At 42.3% G+C, this 18,216-nt stretch overlaps 1 protein-coding gene across 2 annotated transcripts in view; it reads left to right on the forward strand.

Moving 5' to 3' along the window:
- The first annotated feature begins 10,472 nt into the window (after positions 1-10,472).
- Nptn (neuroplastin) overlaps positions 10,473-18,216 on the forward strand; it is a 78,238-nt gene continuing 70,494 nt past the window's right edge. For both annotated transcript variants that reach the window (XM_052762207.1, XM_052762216.1), the window contains exon 1: positions 10,473-10,674. In XM_052762207.1, the coding sequence (XP_052618167.1) occupies positions 10,584-10,674 (91 nt within the window). In that variant the 5' untranslated portion in view covers positions 10,473-10,583. The remainder of the gene's footprint in view (positions 10,675-18,216) is intronic.

The following is an 18,216-nucleotide window of genomic DNA, read 5'->3' on the forward strand; positions in this document are numbered from 1 at the left end:
CTGCCCCCCCCCCCAGCCTTCCCCCACAATTCTCCTCCCCATTCCCACCTCCTCCAAGTCAAGGTCTCCCATCTGAGAATTTCCTAAAGGTTCAAAGCCTATGTGAAACTTGGTTATGAGAGGACTCAGCAAGCTGAGATATCCTGTGCCTGGGAATTGTTTTGGCGTTTGTCTCTTTGGGAGTTTCAGATAAGAGATTTTGGTATGAGGAAACTGACTTGGTAAAAGATGTAAATTGTATAACAATAAAAGAGCCTTTGGCTCAGCTACAGTCAGTCAGTTCCCCAGAGGCTGCCTCCCCTGCAGCTGAGAAGGCTAAAGTTCATCCTCTTTCTTCCACAGACGAGTGAACCGAACACCCTACACAAAAAGCCTGGTCTAGCTGGGCAGTGGTGGTGCATACCTTTAATCCCAGCATTCAGGAGGCAGAGCCAGGCGGATCTCTGTGAGTTCGGGGCCAGCCTGGTCTACAGAGTGAGTTCCAGGACAGGCACCAAAACTACAGAGAGAAACCCTATCTCGAAAAAAGCCTGGTCTACACAGTCAGTTCCAGGACAGCCAGAGCTATATAGTGAGACCCTGTCTCAAAAACAATAACAAACAAACAAAAAACCAAACAACAACAAAAACATATATACCAAAGAAATAATATTTAAAGCCATAAGGAAAAAAACCCAACTTCCCTACAAAGGCTGATACATTAGAATAATATCATCTCTCTTATCAGCAACCCAATAGCTGGGAAAGCATGGAATGATATATTTAAAACTCTGAAGGTAAATCACTGCCAACTGAGATTGTTATTCCCAGCAAAGCTAGCTTTAAAACTGATGGAGAAACAAGTACATTTCAAGACAAATACAAACTAAGGCTCATGTACCCGTCCCTAATTGAAAAGGTATCTAAAGAAAACAGTGGACACCAACTTATGCTTGCTAGAGAGGATTAGGGTCCCACCCAAAGCCCTCAGTTTGATTTTCAGCACCACATTTACCAGGCATGGAGGCTCAAACCTGAAATCCCAGCAACTCCAGCAGTGTAAGTGCTGCTAAGGAACTTGTTGCAGATCCTCAGGCCCCATCCCAGGCCAAGTGAATCAGAAACTGAGGAAGTGGGGCCCGGCAATCCATTTTTGAACAGTTTTCAAAGTAATTCTACTGAAATTTGAAGCAATAGGGGCTGGTGCTGCAGCTCAGTGATAGAGCATTTTCCTAGCATGTGTGAAGTCTGTGTTTGATCCTCAGCACCATGTAAAATATTGAAATAATAATACAAATCCATTGGAACACATGTTTCAATTTTTACTATGGGTTGGAATTAATTAGAGTCTTTAAAAAAAAAAAAAAGATTTATTTTAGCCTGGTGGTGGTAGCGCACACCTTTAATCCCAGCACTTGGGAGGTAGAGCCAGGCAGATCTCTGTGAGTTCGAGGCCAGCCTGGTCTACAGAGTGAGATCCAGGACAGGCACCAAAACTACACAGAGAAACCCTGTCTCAAAAAAACAAAAAGAAAACAAACAAACAAAAAGACCTAGTGCAGATCCATGAAGGCTCCATTATTGCGGCTTCAGTCTCTCGCCCCCTCTGAATCCTGCTTAGTTGAAGTCTGTGGGCCGTGTTCTCCAAGTGTCCCTGACTCCTCTGACTCCTACATTTCTTCCTCTCTCTCTTCCATGGGGTTCCCCAAGCTCCAAGGGGAGGGACTTCGTGGAGATCTTCAATTTGGGCTTTCTGTCTCCCTAGTGTTCGGCTGTAGGCCTCTGCATCTGCTTCCTGTAGCCTCTTTGATGACGATTAGGGTAGGCACCATTTTATGAGTATATAAGAATATCATTAGGAATCACTTTTATTGATTTTTTTTTCTATTATAGTTCTTTGGGCTTTCCAGCCTCCAATTCTTGGTCATTCAGGTAGTTGGTCATGGGCTCCCTCTCGTGGTGTGGGCCTCAAGTTAGACCAGCAATTGATCACTCTAACAAGTTCTGTCCTTCCATTGTCCCAGTCCACCTTGCAGGTGGGATAGATTATAGGTTGAAGGTTTGTGACTGGGCTGGTGTCCCAGTCTCACCTCTGGAAGCCTTGCCTAGTTAAAGAAGGTGGCCAGTTCAGGCTCTGAATCCTGTTACCAGGAGTTCTTGATAGGGTCACCCTTGTAGAATCCCAAGAGTTCTACTGGACTAAGTTTCCACATCACACCCCACCACCCAGATGCCCTCCAATTCCAGTCATCTCTCCCCATCCCTCCTGTTCCCATCCCCACCTTCCCCCAGTCCACCCACAAAAGCTATTCTTTTTGTCCTTTCCAGGGAGATCCATGTGTCCCCCTTAGAGCCCTCCTTGTTACTTAGCCTTTCTGGGTCTGTGGATTATAGCATGATTATCATTGACTTAACAGCTAATATTCACTTACGAGTGAGTACATACCATGTTCATCTTTTTGGTTCTGGGTTACCTCACTCAGGATGATTTTTTCTAGTCCTATCCATCTGCTTGCAAATTTCATGATGTCATTTTTTTTAAAACAGCTAAGTAATACTCAGTTGTGTAAATGTACCACATCTTCTTTATCCATTCTTCTGTTGAGGGACATATAGTTTGTTTTCAGTTTCTGGCTATTATGAATAAAGCTGCTGTGAACATAGCTGAGCAAATGTCTTTGTGATAGGATGGAGCATCCTTTGGGTATATACCCAAGAGTAGTATAGCTGGGTCTTGAGGTAGATCAATTTCCAGTTTTCTGAGGAACTGCCATATTGATTTTCATAGTGGCTGTATGAGTTTGCACTCACACTAGCAATGGAGGAGTGTTCCCCTTGCTACACATCCTCGTCAACATGAGCTGTCAGTTGTGTTATTGATCTTAGCCATTCTGTCAGGTGTAAGATAGAATCTCAAAGTAGTTTTGATTCACATTCCCCTGATGGCTAAGGGCATTAAACAATTCTTTAAGTGTTTCTCAACCATTTTGCTTTCCTCTTTTGAGAATTTTGTTTAGATCTGTACCCATTTTTTAATTGGATTATTTGTTTTCTTGATATCTAATTTCTTGAGTTCTTTGTATATTTTGGATATGAGCCCTTTACCTGTTGTGGAGTGGGTGAGAGTATTTTCCTATTCTTTAGGCTGCTGTTTTGTTCTATTGATGGTGTCCTTTGCCTTACAGAAGATTTTCAGTTTCATGAGGTCCCAGTTATCGATTGTTGATCTTAGTGCCTGTGCTGTTGGTTTTCTGTTCCAGAAGTTGTCTCCTGTGCCAATAGATTCAAAGTTACTCCTCACTTTCTCTTCTGTCAAGTTCAGTGTGTCTGGTTTTACGTTGAGGTCTTTGATCCACTTGAGTTTTGTGCAGGGTAATAGATATGGATCTATTTGTATTCTTCTACATGGCAACATTCAGTTAGACCATCACCAATTGTTGAACATGCATTCTTTTTTTCCATTCTGTATTTCTGGCTCCTTTATTGAAAATCAGGTGTCCATAGGTCTGTGGATTTATGTCTGAGTTTTCAATTTGATTTCATTGATCAGTGTGTCTGTTTTTATGTCAATATCATGAGGTTTTTATTATTATAGCTTTGTAGTACAGCTTGAAATCAGGGATGGTGATACCTCCGGAAGTTCTTTTATTGTTTAGGATTATTTTTAGCTACACTGTTTTTTTTTTTTTTTTCATATAGGGTTGAGTACTGTCTTTTCAAAGTCTGTAAAGAATTGTGTTAGAATTTTGGTGGGGATTGCATTGAATCTGTAGATTGCTTTTGGTAGGATAGACAATTTTACTATGTTGATCTTACCAATCCATGAGCATGGAAGATCTTTGCATCTTCTGATGTCTACTTTGATTCCTTTCTTGAAAGACTTGAGGTTTTTTTTTTTGTTGTTGTTTTGTTTTTTTTCCCGTTTTTCGAGACAGGGTTTCTCTGTGTAGCTTTGCGCCTTTCCTGGGACTCGCTTGGTAGCCCAGGCTGGCCTCGAACTCACAGAGATCCACCTGGCTCTGCCTTCTGAGTGCTGGGATTAAAGGCATGCGCCACCACCGCCCGGCCGAGGTTTTTTTTTTAATCATACGAGTCTTTCACTTGTGTGGTTAAAGTTACTCCAAGGTATTTTATATTGTTTGTGGTTATTGTGAAGGGTATATTTCCCTGATTTCTTTTCCTTTCATTTGTCATTTGTATATAAGAGGGCTACTGATTTTTTTAAGTTTATCTTGTATCCAGCCACTTCACAGCACACACCCTTACCCACTGAGCTATCACTCCAGCCCAGGATTGAAATTGTTTAATAGTTCTCTGGTTGCTCTAAGGTGCAACAAATCTTGAAATGCAGAACATTTGCACAGTAGCACATTACAGATCATTATGGAGCTACTTAAACTGGGACCCACCCCAGACAATGGAATAGAAATCTCCTGAGCCTAAGAGCTGAATGTTGGTGTGCCTATCTCTTTTAGTGCTGGCATTTTATTCATGTTCCCCAGTTGATTCTAATGTGTAGCCACAAAGGATCATTTCATTATTGTAATTCTCACAGCTTCCTTTTACTCCCTTCTTGCCCTGTGGGCTCGAGTGAGGTTTCTGGTAAGCCATTGTGGGAAGGAACTGAGCAAGTTTGAGATCTGCTATCTACAGAGGATATGAAAGTGTTCGGTTTTGCTTCTCTGTCATGCCCTAAATTTCCAAGTGGTAATGGGAAACTTAGGGTTTTCACTCACTGTTGGTGCCTCTGACTGTACATATACAAGCCACTCTCGGGAGCAAACTATTCCCAAGGTGGTGTGGCTAGCAGACTCTTGGATGTTATCCAATGTAACCTTTATAAGAGGGATATTTTAATCTCTCTAGGCATACTCTTAAGTCTTTCATTCAATTATTTCCAAATCTGAGCAAGATGAGCCCCTAAGATCCAACCCCAACCATAGAGAGCCTACCCCAGCTGTCAGGTTGCTCTGCCTCATCCCTGCAATAGTCATCAGGGTAGGTATGGTACCCAAAGTTCTTCCCCAAGAAATGGTAAACATCCCATGCTACTGTCAAGTGAATAAACATTATTCTAACCTTAGCAGATCCTGAATGGAGAGGGTTGCACAAGGAGGTTGCTTTACTCAGACAAAATTCATACTGAATGAGGAGGGCCATTTGTTGCAAGAGACTGTCTTCCTCTACATCAGTGGTTCTCAACTTGTGGGTCATGACCCCTTTGGAAGGGTCACCTAAGACCACCAGAAAACACAGATATTTACATTACGATTCATAACACTAGCAAAATTACAGTTATGAAGCAGCAAGGAAAATAATTTGATGGGTCACCACAACATGAGCAACTGTATTAGAGGGGCGTAGCATCAGGCAGGTTGGGAACCAGTGCTGTAGGTGGTGTCTCACTCATCCTTAGTATATTCCCTTTGGGTTCAAAAGGACTTTGATTCTAATTCTGCCTTAGTTGCCTTCCAGGTGGGAGCTGAGAAGAAGTTATTCTCCTTTCTAAGCCCTGATTGCCTTATGAAAATGGTCATAGTGATAATCACATGGGATAATATAGAAATGCTTGCTTTCTTTCTTTCTTTCTTTCTTTCTTTCTTTCTTTCTTTCTTTCTTTCTTTCTTTCTTTCCCCCAGACAGGGTTTCTCTGTGTAACAGCCCTGACTGTCCTGGAACTCTCTTTGTAGACCAGGCTGGCCTCAAATTCACAGAGATCCTCCTGAGTGCTGGGACTAAAGGCATGTGCCACCACGTCAGCCTTGGAAATGCTTTCTAAGTTGTGGAAAGGTGCAACAGATAAGAGTTTGTTAGCATAAGCCTGATGTTCTAGATGGGAAGTGGAAGTAGGGATGTGTAAAGCTGACCTGTATCACTCATGGCTTGCTACTAGTTTTCAATGGTACAGAGAAGAGGGAGGAAGCATGGAGGGCTGGTAACCTGCCAATCATTGACAGTTTATGGAGGCAGAATCATCCCTCCCTCCCTCTATGCTTCATTCCCTTCCCCTGTAGAGACAGCAGTCCCTACATGATGGCCTCAGGGAGGAAGACACATGCCCCTTTATGTTTCAACCCAAGGGATAAATATCCTTTCTTTCAATTCCTGAAGACCAAATCTTTGGGAGACAGTTAAAAATAAATGCTACTAATAGAAGAGAATGTTAATAGAGAAGCACACCATCAGGCTTTCAGAGAGAGCTCTTTGAGGATTGGTGGTTGTGTTTTGTTGGGCAGAGGTTTAATTGGTGAGAAGAATGAGGTAGTTGGTACTTGGAACTCTGGGTACTAAACCTTCTGAACTGTCCTCTCTATGTTCTAGGCTGAGACCTTCCCTCACCTGAGACAGGAAGACAAGTCAATGAATTCTAGACTGCAACTTACTGTGAAGAGTAGAAAAATGCGTGCTAGGCTACAAGTCCACTCAGAAGATGACGAGACAAGGCAAAGCCATGCTAGTTGCTCTCAGCTAGTCGCTGTTCACCATCATGGCATCAACACCATTGAGATGATCTCAGTATCAGGAAAATACAGAGTATAAACACTGGTGACCCCAGACACTAGTAATTCTGACATAAGAAGCATGCCAGGACCAATGGTGGGAAGCAAACCTACCAGAACTTATTTTTGCTTGTACTATTAGTTTTGTGGGGCTGGGGGTTGAAGGAGATGGACTAAAGTGTTCAAGTGGAACCTCAGTTGGTTCCAGTGAGAAGGTTGTTGGAAATGAAAAGGTAAAAGAACTGAGACACCAAAGTACTGAAGAGGTTGTCAGCACAACTGTTGAATTCATGTATGGAGTTCAAAGACAGTGCAAGGAGCTGGAAAGGACAAGGAAAAGATGACATCGACTGGAAGGTCAGATGACAGCAATCAAGACAAATGGAGCAGTACATATGAATAGAAATAAATCTGTACAGGATGAAGAGAGAAAACCATTAGGAAGTTCAAGGTCATCTCTAGGAACCCCACTAATGTAGCCTTTTGACCAACCTTCCAAGGGCAGAATGAACCAGTTAAACCAAACCAAGGGAAGACTTTCGGTTGGGAATTACAGGCCTTCCCACCAGGGGGCGCTACCAACACTAAAAAGAAGACCTCCAAGGGAGTACTCAGAGGCTGGGAAAGTGTTTCAGTCTGAGCTCTGAGGACCCCTAGGGCTCTTCTGATATATTACAAGGAGCTTAAAAATGCTGGGACACATCTGCAGTTGCAGTTTCCTTAGTGTGTATAAATAAATATTGGTTTTATTTAAGACAGGGTTACACTCTCTGTAGCCTAGCCTGACCTTGAACTTGCAGTGATCCTCCTGCCTCAGCTTTCCAAGTATTGGTGTGAGCTACAATGTCCGGTTTTAGCTAGTTTGTAAGCCATAAACGACAGCAAGACCCCTGCATTTCTAAATTCCTTCAACGAAGCCACTGAATCAATAGGTGATTTTAGTTATGTTTTTTTTTTTTTTTTTTTTTTTTTTTTGGTTTTTCGAGACAGGGTTTCTCTGTGTAGCTTTGCGCCTCTCCTGGAACTCACTTGGTAGCCCAGGCTGGCCTCGAACTCACAGAGATCCGCCTGGCTCTGCCTCCCGAGTGCTGGGATTAAAGGCGTGTGCCACCACCGCCCGGCTTAGTTATGTATTTTAACAACAGAAGGAAACCAGTAATACTGCTACTGTCATGTGGGACTTGCTGACATTTTCTTCTAGGCAAAAGGGTTCTTCTTCATAACTGAGTGTTTTGAGAGATTATCGGTAGCACTCAGAGTCAAAAGGTTGTTCCGATTCACTTCTTGTAATCATGATGTTGCAGCAGTGGGGAGGGGAACTGTAGGCTGGAGTCCGAGTTGTAGTGGTGTCATGATAAACATTGGTGTCTTGCCACACACCACAGATGGTTCGAAACATTGCACATAAACTTACCCAGCTTTTCTTACCACAGTCTTTTGAGGTTGCCATGATCTTTGTCCCTACTTGATGGCTAATGTCAAGAGAAATTCTTAGGTCACTTGTGCAAAGATGCCTAACTCATAGATACTAGTGATACTGTGGGGTGGATTTGTTCACTTGTGCTTTAAGAACACCCACTGGGGCTGGAGAGGCAGCTCAATGGTTAGGAACACTTCCTGCTCTTGCAGAGGACCCATCTTCAGTTCTCGGCACTCACATGGACCCTCACAACCATTTGTAACTCCAGTTTCTGGGGTTCCAACGCTCCCTTGTGACCCCCCCCCCCCCACCCAGGCACTGCACGGCGCACATACATACATCAAGCAAAATATTCACACATGTAAAATAAAGATTTTTAAAGTGGAAGAGAACAAGCGTCCTTGAATCTCAATAAGTTTAACTCAAGAGATGTTATCTGTTCTGTGTGGGTGGGCAGGAGGGTTCAACTTACTGTGCTAACTTAAGGATCCAAGTGGATATACATTTCCTGTTGGCATGCATTTTCACTATCATAATCATTACCCATTATTACCAGGGCAAAAGAGTTTGAAACCCTGGATGCTTCAATTGGAAAAAAAAAAAAAAAAAAAAAAAAAAGATGCATGCCACTTCTCAAATTTCATTGGCTGAGTCAGTCACATGACACTCCTAACTTCAAGAGGGCAAGGAGCTATGCTTCTAAAGTAAGCCTAGAAGCAAGTGAACTAGACTGTCTGGCATCAACATTTATGCCTGGAGATCCTGAGCAAACCATGCCATCTTCTTAGCCTCAGTTTCCCTTTCTACAAATGATAATTTTGTAAGGATTCCTCATTGCAAGGATAAAATAGGCATGTTTGTTGTGGGTTCTAGGAGGCAGAAGGGCTGCATTCAACCAGCGCTTCCATCAGCTGAGAATCTTGGCTTCACTACAGGCCGCCGGGTAGCTGTCCTTACAGGATGTCAACAGAATGGCCTTTGTTCAGACAGAAATACCTGCCAGCCCTTTTATCACACGTACACATTTGAGGTTTTGAACAGGTTTTCCTCTGTGAGCATACCACAGTTGTAGTGCTAGCCCTTGCTGGAAAGCGCAGTCTATAGCCACTAGTTGTCTTGTTCTTGGGAAAGCTGGCGAGATTGTGAGGGTCTCCTTCCTCCAGATTCTCTAAACCCTTTGAATAAAGTCAGGTCAGCAGGCTGGTTTACAGTTTCTCATTTTTAAGTCATAGACACACCCGAGGACGCCTGTTGTGACTCAGGGATGAGATAAGCCCCAGAAAACACTCCTTTGCTAACCACAAGTGCTGAGGGTGGTACAGAAAAAAAAAAAAAAGGCCAACTCCCCCAAAGCTGTGTTTGTGTGTCCGTGTGTGAGCAAGCCTGCATGCACTTGGAGGCCAAAAGGCAACTTCTGGGTATCTCCCTTAACCACTTTGCACTTCAGTTTTTGAGGCAAGGTCTCTCAACTGAAGCTGGAGTTCATGGACTGGCGAGGCTAGCTAGCCAGCAAGCTCCAGGTCCTCCTGTTCTCCACCTCTCCAGACTGGGATTACACAGGCGGCCCTGGTGGTCATCTTGTTCCTTTTATGCTGGGGAACTCAGGTCTTCATCCCTGGGCAGCAAGTATTTTTACGGACTATGGCATCTCTCCAATATCCTCCTCCCCCCAAAGGAAGCATTTCTCAAATTTCCATGCAACGTAGATAAACTTTTTTTCTGACCCCTTTCCTATGGGTCATTTGACTCTTCCTAATCTCCGATAGACTAGGCTGAACTGTGAACTGAGTGGAAACTATTTCCTTACCGGTGTCTCTCCCAAAGATTCTGCCTACCACTTGACATATGACGACTTCCTTGTAGAATTGTATCTATGGCCCTACAATTAGACTAGTTAACTTTGGGCCCTCAGAGCCTGTGAAGCTAAAATAAGGCCAAAGGGGGGTGGGGAGGGCATAGGTAGAGAGGAAAAGGAGGACACTTGAAGGCAGAGGGAACAGATGTCCGCGCAGGAAGGCGCAGCAAGCTTGTAACACTGCCTGGGAGGGGGAAAAAACATGAGGCAGAGAGGTTGTGGCCAGATACCTCTAGCGGTCTCTGGTCAAAGTCCAGAAGGAAGACTAGCAGGTTTTTGATAAGGGACAATGACAGGAAGCTTAAAAGCAGAGTCTGGTGTATCCATTTCTGAAGCTTAGAGCGGTAACGCATGAAAGGCAGGATGGGTGGAGGAGAGACATTGTTTTCTCAATGCTTCCTCTAATTGATGGGCACTAGGATTCCACCGAAGGGAGAACTGTACTCCGCCGTGCTCTCCGCCGTCCTCCCCCGTGGGAGAGCGGGCGGGTGGAGTCCCCGCCTCGCCCCATCACGTGGCCAGAAGCGCCCTTTGCACGTGACCTCCCTTGCGCTAGGCCAATCAGCCTCCGCAGGGGCGGGGACTTCGGGCTAGGGCCTCTTCTCGCGAGCCTTGCCGCCGGAGCTCCTGGACCGCCCACGGCCGCCAGCGGAGGTCTCGCGAGGCTTGGGCGCTGCGGCGGTAGGAGGAGGACGGGGAAGGACGGAGCTCGGCCGCGGCTGCCTCCCTCGCTCACTCCCTCGCGCGCTCGCCCGCCCCCTCCCTCCCTCCCCTCCCTTCCCCGGCCCCGGCCCCGGCCCATTCGCTGCGCGCTCTCCGGCTAGGGAGGATGTCGGGCTCTTCGCTCCCCAGCGCCCTGGCCCTCTCGCTCTTGCTGGTCTCTGGCTCGCTCCTCCCAGGGCCAGGCGCTGCTCAGAACGGTAAGCCGAGGGGCCGGGGGCGGGCCAGGCGGGGGCGCCGGGCTCCGGCAACCAGAGGGGCCGGGCCCAGGCCTGAGGGGGATGCCGGAGCCGGGAGCGGGCGGCCGGGCTGAGGCGAGGAGGCGCTTCGTCGAGAGTGGAGGCGTCGCTGTGGTGCGAGCGCGGGGCGCTGGAGACAGGTCCGCGGCGTGGGGCTCTTCGCTCGCCCGGAGCTGGAGTAGCGGGGGCGGCTCTGGAGAAGGCGGCGGGAGACAGGCGTTCGAATTCGAGCCGGCGGAGGGGTGTTGGTGGCGAGAGAACCGGGCTCCGCGGGCGCTGACACCCGGGATTCTACTGGGGCCCCGGAACACTAGTGACAGCCTGAAAAATGGGAGGAGGGGGAAGCTGGGGTGAAAAGGATCCTGAAGAACACCTAGCGGGAGCCGACTACTTGAGTCTCTAAGGAGAGGGCTTAGTAAGGGATTCGGGAACCTTGGATTTGGGGGTAGAGGGAAGGTGGGCGGAAAGATGATGGAGTGGGTTGACTGCAGTAGGGGACCTGGAAAAGAGAAGCAGCAGTGTCTCCGAGCGAGCTGGGGGAAGAGGACTGGGTTTTGCCAAAGAGGGTGGAGTGCTGGGCATTCTAGGGTAGCGGCTGGGAAAGCAAAAGGGAGTTTCTAAATAAGGAGAGGAAAATGAGCAGAGGATGGGGGGAAAGCATTAAAACTGGGGTAGAGGAAACAGAAGTAAAGGGTGCCTGGGTATAGAGGTGGGTGTGGGGGCAGACGAAAAATAAGGGAAGGGAGTAAAATGCAGGAAGTCGGGGGTGTAATGTTGCTTTGCAGCGTGGCGGATACATTAGGGAGGGGATGAGTTGTGGCAAACGCTGTATGATGTTGGTTCGGCCTTTGGGGAGGGCTGGGACACAGTCACATCTGCAGTGGTGGGATTGAGGGCAGTTGAGTGATGGCAGGGAAATGTGGGCTTTTGAGATCTGAAAGTTTCAAGACTGAAAAGGTATTATTTCTGAGGAATATGAATGTGGCCTCTGGGATGTGTTCAAGGTACAGTGGAAGCAAGAATTGGGTTTTGAACTGAAGCTCTTTAGAGAAGATGGTGAAAGATAATGGCATGGGGGAGCTAAACATGACAGATTCTGATTGACAGCATTGTCATAGTTCTGTTGCTGAACTGATCTTTCAGAAACAAACTTAAAAGGATAATGAACTTATTTCAGCTATTGTGGAAACAACTATTAAGAGGTTTAAGGATTTTTTTTTAATATGGAAAAACTATAAGAAGTCGGTTAGGTCTAGGGAGCCATAAATTAGTTTTAATCTCCGTATTCTTTGTTGTTAGGCTAAAACAATTGAAATTGCTCTTGTCTGAAATTAAAATGACTTTCATTAAAACAAAATCACTCAGTCAGTGGCGTCGAGTGTTCTGAAGAGAAACTCACCTTAAAATGCTAGAGGTTACAGTGAAAATATATTACAGTATTGAAAAAGTCACTTTAAGTATCAAATTCTACTAAGGGAATTTTATGCCCTATGGCTTTGTTTCTGCATGGGTCAGAAAGGAAACATTTTTCTGTCTCTTACATTGAATATTCTAAGGATGTGGGCACACCCCACCCCCTTTTCCTTAAGTACAAAACTGTGGAAGGGAAATGGTAGAGTTAGCCTGATTGGCATTTTTTAATCAATCAGTCATCTATGTTAATATGAGTTAAGTCTAATTCCTATTGCAGTTATTTGTGGAAATAGCACAGTTTCATTTTGTCCTATAGGTGAGATTCTTGATCGTAGATGTTTAATCTCTGCTGGCATAAGTTGGTAGATGTTTAATCTCTGCTGGCATAGTTGTTTCCGATGATTTAGAATATGGTAAATTGTAGTTTCTTAGCAACTAAGGCAAGGTTTTTGGATAGGCCTACAAAGACTCATCTGGCTGCTCTTAGTGATAATATGTTCTAAATACAGCATAGTACAGCCTTTCTCTTGAAGTGAGCTTGGATTTAGTCACATGACAAGACTAGTAAAGCGACGATGAGCCCATAGTTGATCCAAATGAATGTAAATTGAATTCAAGAAAGAAATGGTTACTTTTGATTTTATATGGTTAAGGATGCCATTTTAAAGCTTTCTGCAATGTGTCTCGGTGATAATATTCAAGCTTTCTGTTGATAATAGCCCTGCAATAGTCTGATTTCATGTCCTGAAGGTTTTACTTTTTATACAGTGATTCAGAAAGGGATACTATGTTCCATATATATAATATTGAAATGTTAGACATACATATTACCTATCTAAAATAATGCTTTGGAAAATCAGTGGTAGAGTTACTGCTTCTGAATCGAAAATATGGCAGTTTAGATTAGGCATTCAGAACTTTTTGAAAAGGCTTCTGTTTTCATTATTCCTCAAATGAAGACTTTGGTCTAGATGACCCACAGCTTCTCTTAACTCCAAAAGGAATCGACTCATTACTATAGGGATTCAAGTAGATTTCGTTTTCCATATAAATATTTAGATTTGTAAGACCACAGTTTCAGGTACCCCCCCCCTTTTATGTATCACACACCAACAATAAAATTTTAAGGCAAAGATCTTAAGATATTCAAAAGTGTTAGGTTAAAATTGAATATTAAACCAAGCAGTATAATGTGATCTAGAGCACAGGCTTTGAACACAGATACAGCTGTTTTGGTTTTATTGCGCTCTCTCTCTCTCTCTCTCTCTCTCTCTCTCTCTCTCTGTGTGTGTGTGTGTGTGTGTGTGTGTGTGTGTGTGTGTGTGTGTAAGAGAGAGAGAGAGAGAGAGAGAGAGAGAGAGAGAGAGAGAGAGAGAGAGAGAGAGAGAGAGACTAGTCCTAGGGTTCAAACCTTTGTACATAATACTAGGCAAGCATGCTACCATTGAGGTATATCTTCCCAAGAATTGGGTTTGGATTCTAATTCTCCACAGCTAAGTGACCTTGAGTAAGGCAAGTCTTAGTTTGATCTATGAAATGGGGATTAGGGTGTTAGTCATTTAGGGATGATGTAAGGATTAAATGAGGTAATGAGGCTAGTTGGATTTCAGTTTGGCAGTATTTCAAGTCTCAGTGATGGTTAACCATTACTGTTATTCTTAAAAAGTAGCATAATTGTTTTTCTTGTGCGTATTAAACACTTGTTAAGGCTTCTGTCATCATAAGTATAAGTAAATAGGTCATGTGAAGGTCCCTTATAGAGATTTGTGCCAACCATGTGCCTGCAATTGAAATTCTGGTGAGGAAGCTCATATTTCCTTTTGATTGGGAGATTTCACGACATTCATTTCTCCTGACCCCCACTGCCCCAGCAAATGAACATATTTTCATAAGGGTCAAGTGCTGCCTTTTCTTAGAATACCATTATTGTAAGAGAAGTAGAATGTGGTAGCTGGAAGATACTCAAGAGCTTTACAGATGTTAGCTGAATGAATGAATATGAATGGAGTATAAAAATGTAATATGTTCATCCTGAAACTTATCAAATTAGGTTAAATAATACTGTTATGTGGGGGTCAAATAAGAGAATCTAGTGAATTTCATTGTTATGGCAGCATTTGGAGAGACCATTTTGTTTAGGTGACCGTAGGTAGCTGTGAACATTATGCTCATAACAACGCCAGTATCTGTACTAGGTGATTCATAAATCTGTCAAGTGTTAGTTGCTTCACTTGTTTGACAATTTGCTGTTAACTATTTTCCCACTTAGGGTGAACTGAAACGACCATCAGAAAGATAAACCTTATCAGTGGTGGCCATGGCACAAATGATATGACAAATGTCAAGCAACAGATTTAAACATAATTCAAATATTATTTGACCAGAATAAGGAACCTGCCTTTGAATAAAGTCTTTACTAAGGAGACCATATGTCTTTAATCTCTTTGATGACTGAATGGAGCACCAGGCACAAATTTGTCAGGAGTCTGGCAGGAAAGGCCATATGACTACATTAGAACCTATTTCTTGGCTTGTTTTTTTATATAGTTATTGGGTCCTTATTAGAGAGACAGATTATTGTGTGTATGTGTTGGCAAACACAGAGCTTAACCTGTGAGTATGCCAAAGTTTAACAGAAAATGAAAGAAAAATCCTTAAATATAAATGCTCCACAGTTAATTTACTTGCCACAAAGATTTGATTTCATTGTAGATTTGATTTTGCATGAGTTTTATTTTCCTGAGAAATTAGACTGTTACAAAAAATTTCTTGCTTTATTTCAGTATAGTTTTGCTGTGAAACATTTCCTTGTAGGCTCTAAGGCAGAGTTTGTGAGTTGGAAACCCCTTTGGGACTCATTTGACCCTTTCACAGGGGTTGCTGTAAATCAGATGTTCTGCATATCAGATATTTACATTACAATTCATGACAGAAGCAAAATTACAGTTATGAAGTAGCAATGAAAATAACTTTATCGTTGGAGTCACTACAACATGAGGAACTGTATTAAAGGGTCACAGTGTTAGGATGGTTGAGAACCACTGCTCTAAGGTGATGTTACTGTACTATCATTTTAATTTTATTAAAAATTTTTTTTAATAGTGGGGAGATTAAATTTAGGGCCTCACTCATGCTAGGCAAAACCCTGATCTTATTTGTTATTTAAAACTTTCTTGGGGCTGGGTAGATGGTTCAGCAGTTAAGAGCACTGGCTCCTTTTCCAAAGGACTGGTGTTCAATTCTCAGCACTCCCACAGCAGTTCACAACTATCTGTACCTCCAGTTCCAGGGGATTTGGCATCCTCACACAAGCATACATGTAGGTAAAACCCCAATGTACATAATAGATAAATAAGTCTTAAAAAAAAAACACCAAAACTTTCTTACACTTATTTACCTCTGTGTGTGTGTGTGTGTGTGTGTGTGTGTGTGTGTGTGTGTGTGTGTATGTGTGTGTGTGTGTGTGTGTGTTTCTATGTATATGTGCGTGGACATTCCATTCCTTGGTACATCTGTGCAAATCAGGACAACCTACAGAATTAGTTTTCTTCTACCATGTAGATGATCTTGGGGATTGAACTCAGGTGTCAGTCCTGGTGGTTTGGTGGCAATGCCTTTACCCTCTGAACCATCTCCCAGTTTTATTTTTTAAATAAGAATTTAACTAGGCCTTCAAAGATGTGACTTAGAAAAGTGCTCTGTGAGTTTGAATGTTTTTAGTTAAAATGTTCTTTGGAATTGGGAGCTAGGTAAAGTGTTTGTTCCCCTTCATTTCATTTTGCTTTTTTTTTTTTTTTTTTTTTTAAAGACAGGTTCTTGATGGGCAGTCCAGTCTGACCTTGAACTCAGATCCTTATACCTCAGCCTGAGTACTAGAATGTGTGAAAATTTTTATGCTTTGGGAAGGAGATTGGGTGCTGTTATCTGTGAAAATGAAACACAGAAAAACGAGTGACCATTTTGAATAACATATAAAAGGTGTTCAGTGAAATTTTGATAAATAGTTTGATAATAAAATTACACAGCAGTTTTGGAAAATGGAAAAAAGCTTTGTGAAATAATTTCTGATGTTTAACTTACTGTTTAACTGTTTACAACAAGAGCACAATCTGGATAGCTCAAACGTAATGAATGAGGTTTTGAGACAAGGGAAAGCCAGAAGGTAGCAGTAGGACAAGGAGAAAAGTTGTATGTACAAATAAGGAATGGATGGACCTTTATCTGAGGAACATCTGGAGTGATAGAAGCTGCTGGAAAGAATAGCAGGATAGGGGCTAGAGGAATGACTCAGCAGTTAGGAATGCATACTGTGCCTGGCAGGTGGTGGTGTGCACCTTTGATCCCAGCACTCAAGAAGCAGAGGCAGGTGGATGGATCCCTGTGAGTTCAAGGCCAGCCTGGTCTACAGAGCAAGTTCCAGGACAGCCAAGGGCTACACTGAGAAAGCCTGTCTCAAAAAACAAAAACAAACAAACAAACCCTCCCCCCCCCCCCAAAAAAAATGCATGTTGCTCTTCTAGAGGATGCTGGTATCTCACAATTGCTTCTGACTCTTACTCTAGGGGATCCAGGAACCTTTGGCTTCTGTGGACACATACCCCATAAAAATGATAAGAATAAATCTTAAAAAAAGGAATAGTAGAGACTTTTAAGTAAATTGACACATCAAAATTGTATAAGTGGTGCAAAAGCACTTCCTGTAAACAACTTAACTTTGATAATGACTGTGAACAAAAACAATTTACATAAATGAACAAATGACATTGATACTGTAGAGTTTAATTTTAACAACCTTAGACAATACATTTTAAAACTCATTTATGAGGTTTTTGAAGACTACCTTTTAAAAGTTCTTAATTTTAGTCGGTAAGCATTTAGTTTTAGGAAAACAGGAAACTTCCTATAAAAATGAATTGATTATAAACTGGTACATTTTATAGACTTATATACTTAAATAAACTCACTTATTTTAAAGTGATCATGTATAAAAACATGTCTAAATTTAAAAGTGAATATGTGACTTGATTTTCTAGTGGTCTTTTTGTTTGCCTTTTCATATATACAAAGACAAGACAAACTGTATCTTAAACCTAATTAATTAGAGGTTATTTTGAACTGATTTCTCAGAACTTTTAATTGATATGTGTGGAAATGAGGTTTCCTAATGTTTAAAGAATTACCCAAGTGTCCACATTTTTGGTCTATGTAGTAAGTTAGGGGATAGTGTTTATATTCCTTAGATACCCGGTGGCATTTTGTTTCTTGCTTTTATTTTTCAAACTAAAAGCAAAAAAGCTCACATCTGACCTGTCACTTAAAACAGAATATGATCTACTTGATGGTTATACCCTGTGCTAAGTTTCTTATGCTAATAAATACTAAGTAGTATTTCTGAAAGACAGTTATATAATGTTTAAAACTAAGCCTTACTAAACAATTAATTTTTAGCGCTTTATATTTTTTCCAGATGTTTATCAATTTGAATATGATTTGCTTTCCTTTGTATTAAATATTGTTTCAAATTGATCAAACAGACGTATCAGATGATGTGAAATCACTCTGTATGTTATTTAAAATTATATTTCAAAACATTAAGTTTCAGATTACACCAACAGTTTTAATCACATCCAGGTGTATCCTCATATTCTAAAAATGATTAAACAAAATATATGTCAAAACTTTAAAACCTTTCCAGATAGAATGCTGACCAGGTCCACTGCTCATGCTCATGCAGAAGAGTTACAAGTAAAACTGTAAGAATGCTGCATGTTTGGGTTATTGTTATTGACTCTTCTTTCCGTTCCTGCCATCTTTTTTAGATTGCTGGGTCTGATATCTCAACTGTCTTCCAGTTCTAAAAATGACTTAGTTCTGTTGATTTACAGTGTAGGTGCTGTCTCCAGTGGGTTTTTATAAGCATCTCTTTTTATAAGCTTTTAGAAACTTACTTTAGGGAAGATGATAATATTAAGATATAGACTTTTGAAATCTGACTTTTTTCTGCATATATTTCAAACAGTACTTGGAGTTTCTGTTTTAAGGAAGGCAGAGCAGTGTCTGTTATAGAGATTACAGCTTAGTGCAGAAATT

The sequence above is a fragment of the Peromyscus californicus genome, unplaced genomic scaffold (assembly GCF_007827085.1).
Source record: "Peromyscus californicus insignis strain IS unplaced genomic scaffold, ASM782708v3 Scaffold_11__1_contigs__length_118956290, whole genome shotgun sequence".
NCBI classification, from domain to species: Eukaryota; Metazoa; Chordata; class Mammalia; order Rodentia; family Cricetidae; genus Peromyscus; species Peromyscus californicus.